The sequence below is a fragment of the Solanum lycopersicum genome, chromosome 6, assembly GCF_036512215.1.
Source record: "Solanum lycopersicum chromosome 6, SLM_r2.1".
Classification (NCBI taxonomy): Eukaryota; Viridiplantae; Streptophyta; class Magnoliopsida; order Solanales; family Solanaceae; genus Solanum; species Solanum lycopersicum.
In genome coordinates this window covers 46,881,633-46,889,434 of record NC_090805.1, presented here as the reverse complement: position 1 = coordinate 46,889,434, position 7,802 = coordinate 46,881,633, and the positions used below count along the sequence as shown (strand labels likewise).

The 7,802-nt window shown below is 31.1% G+C and overlaps 1 protein-coding gene across 4 annotated transcripts; it reads right to left on the bottom strand.

Moving 5' to 3' along the window:
* On the bottom strand, positions 1 to 2,852 carry LOC101251388 (uncharacterized). Of its 4 annotated transcripts, none has more exons than XM_026031659.2 (2): positions 2,396 to 2,852; positions 1 to 595 (listed from the first exon to the last, which is right to left on the bottom strand). In XM_026031659.2, the coding sequence occupies exon 1, from the start codon at positions 2,626 to 2,628 to the stop codon at positions 2,419 to 2,421; it is 210 nt and encodes a 69-aa protein (XP_025887444.1). In that variant the 5' UTR covers positions 2,629 to 2,852; the 3' UTR covers positions 1 to 595; positions 2,396 to 2,418. The 4 variants fall into 4 exon arrangements, with proteins under 4 accessions (XP_025887444.1, XP_010322518.1, XP_019069697.1 ...); XM_010324216.4 differs by having other exon boundaries at positions 1 to 473; positions 2,396 to 2,851; XM_019214152.3 differs by having other exon boundaries at positions 1 to 518; positions 2,396 to 2,849.
* Between the last annotated feature and the right edge of the window lie 4,950 nt (positions 2,853 to 7,802).

Below are 7,802 nucleotides of genomic sequence, written 5' to 3'. Positions count from 1 at the left end.
AACTAGCCAAGAGAACAACATTTGATTAGAAAAGATACATGAAACAGAGTAGACACAGCACAATAAGCTCATTTCTGACACTACTTTTTTACTGGTTAATAGAAATATAGCTAATACTCCGATCAAGCCGGTCAAAACACCAAATAAGAAAGGTATGATTTTCCGTGTTAGCCAAAAACGTGAAGAGCTAACAGGAGTATGCCTGAAACGACGAACACTGAGTATGAGAAAAAAGTTTCAAAGGTCAAACAAGTTGGCTGGTAAAGCTTGTGTTCAAGAACAATAATAAAGTCTCCAAACTAGTATTGCTAGCATGAAAGACTACATTTGGCACCGCACAGACGTTGACGCCACCTTTGGGGTCCACTGACCAAGAACAGTGATCCATTTTGCTCTCTATAGTCCTACTTCACTCGATCCATAGATTTCCTTATTGCTTGAGCAATTATTGCCAGCAGTCCACAGATGAGCAACTGTTCCACCAGCCCACAGAGGAGATTCAGATGATGATGGTGAATCTGAGAAGAGAGAGTAGATATTCTAAGGATCTTCTAGAAACTCGAATGAGTATCCCCATTTCAGTTTTTAGAGTTGTCTGTGTGATAGAGAAAGGGAAGGGGGGGGGTTACGGAATTAGAAATGCTATTGCAACTATCTATTGTTTAAATTATAGGTAGTAAAAAATGATACTGCAAGTGACTTGTCATAACCTGATTCTGAATATTTGACCTCCTGGTCAGTTGTGATATTTTGAGCAATTCACATACTTCAATGTGAAAATAAAAAGCTTTGCATTTAACTATTATAATGAGGTTGGTGACCTTATGTAAAATTAACTCGCGAAGTGAGAGTAGTTTAACTTAAAAAGGCATGATATATTAGTGAGTGGTGTTAAAGGTACTGAGGCATATAGAATGTTAGCATGGAGGTATCTTATGGCAATCCCCATGGAGAACAGACTCATGGGAGGCCTGCTGCTAGTATTCAGACAAACATGTTGTATGAGGAAGTTAAAGGGGAGTTGGTAGCTATTGTGAGTTTCATTACATTTCTTCAACCTGACAGCTTTTCTTCATTTCATCCTCGAAGAAAGAAGGCAACATCAGGAAATGTCACCATTGCAAACACTAGCCCCTGTTTTCTAGTACGACATGTGAACTTGAAACTACAAGCAGAGTCAGATGTGACTGATACAACCTAACCTACATATAGAACTCAAAATAGTCCGTCCGTTGGATGATAGAACATGGAAGGGTCATGCCCATTCTCTATTAGGCAAGAGTTAAATTCTAGATCTATACGATATGATTGAAGATTCAAACAAGGAAAAAAAAAGGAAAAGTGTATAGCAAGAGAAGTGGAAATACACCAATCGAATGGCTTGACCATTGAACAATGAAGTGTTAGTTAAAGGCAAACAATATTCAGCGCTAACAATCAATCAACTACTCTTCAATCTCAAATTAGTTGGACCGGCTAGTCCAATCCTTTGTTTCCAGTTGAGCATATTTATCATAGTTATGCTTTGCTTATCTCATAAAGGCCGAGGTAATATCAAACAGTGGCAAAATAAAAACAAAATCTTTACATTGACCACAAGTCATTCTCCTTCATGTATAGTCTAATGTTTCAAACTCGGGAACTATAGAATATTCAGCAAAGCATACAAATCTTAAATACTTGTGGATGAATGAGATTCGATATTATACCAAATATTTTCCACAATCCGGATTGTTGGATGGATACTAGAGGGGCAGATCTAGCCCTAAGGTATGGGTTCCTGGCAACCCAGTAACTTTAGTTCATACCTTATATTTGTATTACAAAATTCACAAAGTATCTATCAAAAATTGATTGTGAATCCAGTTATCACTTTAAATTAACTTGAGCACATTATAAGAACTCATAAACTTCAAATCCTAGATCTGTCTCTGATACTAGCTCAATTTTTTTTCTTAGTAATTGAAGCAAGACCATTATTCCATATCAAGTTTTAAAAAAATATTTGCTAATTGTTTACTGTGTTTTTCAATGTTGCTATGTTTTCTAGAGCATTTTCTTCTTATTTGTAATTGAATTTGCTGCGGTGTTTTAGAATCAGCCTCTCTTATCTCCCAACAGGAAGTAGTAAGGTGTGCTGCTTACAATCTTACTCCACTTGTGCGATTTCACTGTGTATCTTGTTGTTGTTGGAGAATCTAATGATCGTGTATAATGATGCACCAAGTGAAGGTAAAATTAGAGAAGCAGTGCATAATGCTTTTCGAGTATTAACAGTTCATCCAATCGATACAATCTGGTAGTAGCAAATAAAGAAATCGAAAACGGAAGAGATCAATTGCTACTATTCTATAAGCGAGAATGAAGATCTGAGAGAAGATTGTTACAAACTTACAAATAGTGAAGGTAAAAACTACTTTAGCCGACATAGACATGGACGCCAATGGCAAGGAGGAAGATAGTGATGAGTCCAAAGTAAATTACTGCATGGACCAAAATGGAAACGCCGCTGGTTTGCATGTTCCCGAATTCAACCGTTTTTCCACGGCCGGGAAGCTGGAATAGTAGACCCGGAGTTAACAACACGAACAGCACCACCGCTATCAAAACTGGGCCCCAGTCCGCCATTGTTAATCGGAAAATTAGCTCGTTGATTTGAACAGAGTAAAGAAATGGGGAAAAGTGTGGGGATAAAAGCGAAAGATCCAGAGAAAAAAAAAAGGTGGACTAAAAGTGAAAAGAAAGGAACAGATCTGACTGTATAAGAGTAGTTTAGCAGTCAATTGAAGTGGTGTGTGAATCGTAATTGTACAAAATTAGGGATTAGGAAACTCTATCTTATTTTTACGGAAAATGGTAAAAATGCTCTTAAAATTTGTTAAATTGAACAAAAATATTTTTAGTTAATAGTTTGGTTTTGAGATATTTGTTCCGTCAATTGTTTGGTTCAAATATATTTAAATGGTTACTTAACAAGTCAATTAAAAATTAAAGATTAATTTTACTGAACGTGGTTAGATAGACTCTATTGAATGAAATGAGTGTTGGCCAGAATTGATCTAATAAAAATGAAAGTGGAAGAAATGAAAGATGTTGATATGGATGCACAAGTATATTAGGGCCTGTTTGGCCATAAATTTTTTAAATAATATTTGGGAAAAATTTGACAAATAATGTTTGTCCTTACAATTTGTCATTATTTGATAAATATTTTTGGCAAATATTTCAAATACTAGTTTTTTCTAGTATTTAGGCCAAATCTCATTATTTGGGATATTATAAAAATTAAAATTTTACCCCAATCTTTTATCTTTTACAAAAACACCCTCTCTAGTAGTTGTTTGTGTTGTATTACATATTTTTTTACGTTAACACCAAAATAGTGATGAAATATTTAGTGAATATTAAATAATGATATGATTGTTGATGAAAATTATTAAAAATTGGCTCTAGGTAACAAAGTCATGTGCTTTGTCTACTTCACGATGTATGGAATAATTCTTGTTGCACTCACTCCAAATTACCACGTTGCTTTAGTGTCATGGACACTATTTGTTATTGTTGTAACGAACATTCAATTGACTTGTAATACAAACTTTTAGTTAGTTTTGATAGTTTTAAAACTTGTGTGTGTAAATCATATTTTTCTAAAAAGGTGAAATATATTTCCCAAATTTTATGGCCAAACACATGGTGAAATTTCACCCAAATTTTCACTCAAATAATATTTACCAAGAATATTTGAAAATCTATGACCAAACGCTAGCTTAGAGTGATAGAATTATAGATGTGAATATTTGGACAAAATAGGAGTACGGAACTCTATGATGGACAAGATGAGGGAGCTGGAGAGTGAAATAGTTTGGGCATGTAAAGATCGATGTACACATATGTCCTGCGAGGAGGTGTGTGAGGTTGAATATAGTGGGTCGAGGAGAGGTGGAAGAAGATTGAAAAAGTATTGAGATGAGGTGTTTAGATAAGATACGATGCATTTTTTGTATAACTAAATTTTTTATGTATTTGGCTGGATAACTAAATTGTTAGTATGCAGTTAAGAATTGTATAACTAGACTTTTTATGTATTTGATTGGATTATAACATAGAGCACCATGTCATTCATTGTAATAACCTATTCATGTATTATTTGGCTTTTGATATTATTGTTGTTCTTAATTTTGATATCTCGCATTGTCAGTTATTTATCGTGTTTCGATTATCATATTATTTTGTTGATTCACCATGTTAATTGTTATTTTTTTTTGCATTGTTTTTTTTTTTTGTACTTAAATTTGTTATTTTCGAGTCATGATCCTTTCAAACAATCTATTTACCTGTTATTATAAGGTACATATACTCTATCCCATTTAGACTTTACTTATAAAATTTAACTAAGTATATTGATGGTTATTTGTTGGTTATATAATAGTTCAGAAATATCTCCTTTACAAAAAAATGAAGATATTATTTTTTTTCTTTTTAGATATATTCTTTTTGAAGTAATACATAAAATAAACTTTATAGAGGAAAAAAAAAGTTTGGGCAATTTTAAACGAACCAACATTATATCTTGCATCTTGGCCTAACAACATGTTTGAACAAGATTTTGAGATTCGAGTGCCTCCTCCGATATCAATTAATTTTTATGATCAAATAAATATTTAGTAGAAATCTAATTTAAAAAATTCTTTTAAAATTTATGGCTAAACAGTTCATTATTTAAGATACAGTAAGTATGTTTTATCTTCTATTTTTCAGTAAAAATTTCTTGTATGAGCTCTAAAATAAAATATTAAAATATCTTAATAACGTTATGAAACATAACCACTGATATCAAATTCCCATATTCAAACGAGCGAAAAAAAAGTATTTGATTTGCATTGTCCATTAATACAATAAATCAACTTATTCCACACATCTATGGAAAATCAAACCAATCAAAAAAAAAAAAAAAGTGTACCACCTTAGATGCCCAAAACGTACATCTTTCAGTAGAACCATTAATTAAAAATTTCACATATTAATTAGAATGTCCCTTGCATTTACAAAGCCCGAATAGATGAAAAACAGAAGTATATCATTACAAAAACAGTAAAACTCCAATAAATATCGGAATAACTTTTATTCATCTTAAAAAAAATATAAAAAAATCAACATTTCTCACTAAAAAAATTCAACGTCTAATATATATATATATAAAAATTCAACTTCATATGCATATTACTCAGCTTTTTGGTAAAAAGATGTTCGGATGAACCTTCTGCGTCCTTGGCCGCTAGCCAAAGAGAAGACGAATGCGAAAGGCCAAAATGAGGATGGTGAAAAAGACGAAAAAGATTAGTGTGTGAAGGAGAATGGCTTTGCCATTAGTATTGAAGCTGCCGAATTCGACGTGACGCTGATTCCCCGGCAGCTGAAATATGAGTCCAGGCGAAAGAAGAACGAATAGAAGGTAACCAATAATAATTGGCGCCCAATCTAACATTTTTTTCTCAGTTGCAGGCAAATATGTTATGAAAATTGCACAGTAGTGTTTTTTTTCAATTCAACATTTGTGGCCACAATTTATTATGGTCTTGAAAATTGATTCCATACTTGTTCCTCAAGAGAAGTAGCTAGAAACATGCTAAAGCCTTATGATGGAGGGCAAAGCATCTTCTTTTGGGTAACCCATCCGGGAGCGGATGCAAAAAAGAACTCGCACATCCAGCTGAATTCAGTAACTTTGACTCAAATCTTATATGTCTTAAAAGAAATTTATTAAGGGACTGTTTGATCATAGATTTTCCAAATAATATTTGAAGAAAAACTTGGCAAATTTTGCGTATACAATTTGTAATTATTTGATAAATATTTTTGGTAAATATCTCAACTACTAATTTTTGTTAGTATTTAGCCCAAATCTCATTATTTGGGATCTTTTGAAAATTAAAATTTTACTCCAAACTTTTAGCTTTTACAAAAGCACCCTCTAGTGTAGTTGTTTGTGTTGTATTACATAATTTTTTACGTGAACACCAAAATAGTGATCAAATATTTAGTGAATATTAAATAATGATATGATTGTTGATGAAAATGATGAAAACTTAACTCAAGGTAATCAAAGTCATGTGTTTCGTCTACTTCACGATGTATGGAATGATACTTGTTGCACTCGCTCCAAATTACCACATTACTCTAGTGTCATGAAAACTATTTGTTATTGTTGTAACGAACATCTAATTGACTTGTAATACAAACTTATAGTTAGTTTTAATAGTTTTTAAAATTTATGGGTATAAATCATATTTTTCTTAAAAGGTGAAATATATTTCTCAAATCCTATGGCCAAACACATGGTGAAATTTTACCAAATTTTCACTCAACTAATATTCGCTAATAATATTTAAAAATTTATGGTCAAACGCTAGCTAAATCTCAAATTCATTAACTCAAATGATTAATGAATTTAATAATATCACGATCCTATAGAATTCAAATCTAAAATCCGAAACTTATACTAAAGTTACATCATCTGGAACAGGGAACTTGAAGTGATACTCATAAAACTATTTAGAAAGTTAATTTGAATTATTATCTTTAGCTTTCTATTTTAATTAAATATCATTGAATAAAATTAAGTAGAAAGAGTATAAACACCAGAATATACTTCATCCCACTAATTGTGTTTAGTGCTTTCTTCTCTTGTCCATTAATCGAAGAATTTTTTTTTTAAAAAAAAAAATCTTTTTTCAGAATTTATGTCACGTTTGTTTTGTTCTTTCTTCTTCTTTTTTTTTCTTTTTCTTCAGCGCCCCTCTAACTTCTTATAATTACATGTTTTTCCTCTAACTTCAAAAAACACACTTTCCACCCCCATGTTCATATTGTACATAAACAATACCTTAACATGTCGATTCCATGAGAACTTTATGACTGTTTTCATTCATTTCTCTGCGATGGAAGTCTAATTTTTTTCAAAATATATTTTAATTGAATTTGTTTGAAACAAGAAGTCCCTTTGATATCTTTTCATGAGTAGATAAATAAAAGGTCGTTTGGTAGACCGTATTAAAATAATAGTCCATATATTATGTATGGTATTATTTAGTACTATATTGATAGGAATTTGGGCCTATGTTTAACTAATATATAAATTAGTTACACCTCTTAATGGTATTATAGGATATATTACTAATACTAATATTATGGGATAAGTCTATGTAAAGATAAAAGTATTCCTCAAATCATTTTAACTATTTTGTATATTCTCTTGATTTTATGTATTGTATTTGTATTAGTTAATTTATTTAAATAAATTATCTTACAAGTTATCTAGATAAAGTTGTTTGTTACTAAATAAATTAATACAATATTTAACAGTAACTAATTAAAAGGACAAATATATCACAACATGACGTTTGTGATCCTAATTGAAGTATAATTCGTTGATGTGCTATTTGTATCGACTAGGATAAGCTATTTGTGTGATTTTCTAATTATTTGTATTTTGAGCAGTTTATAAAATTGCATACATATTTTAATTACAACTTACATTTTCTTATACGTAAATGTAGATGATTTATTCAATTTTACTATTGTTTGCCGTCTTCTCAATTTTAGAAGTTGACAATTTATCTTTTTGTTAATTGAGAATTGACATTTTGTAAGTAATCAATACTAAGTTGATGATTATTTATCCTCAAATAATTTAAGTGAAAAAAGGCAAACATGATAAAAAAAATTGTTCTTCTCACAACTAGTTAGAAGACCATAAAAAAATAGTATTGTCTAACAATTATTTACCTTAACTCAATTGCATA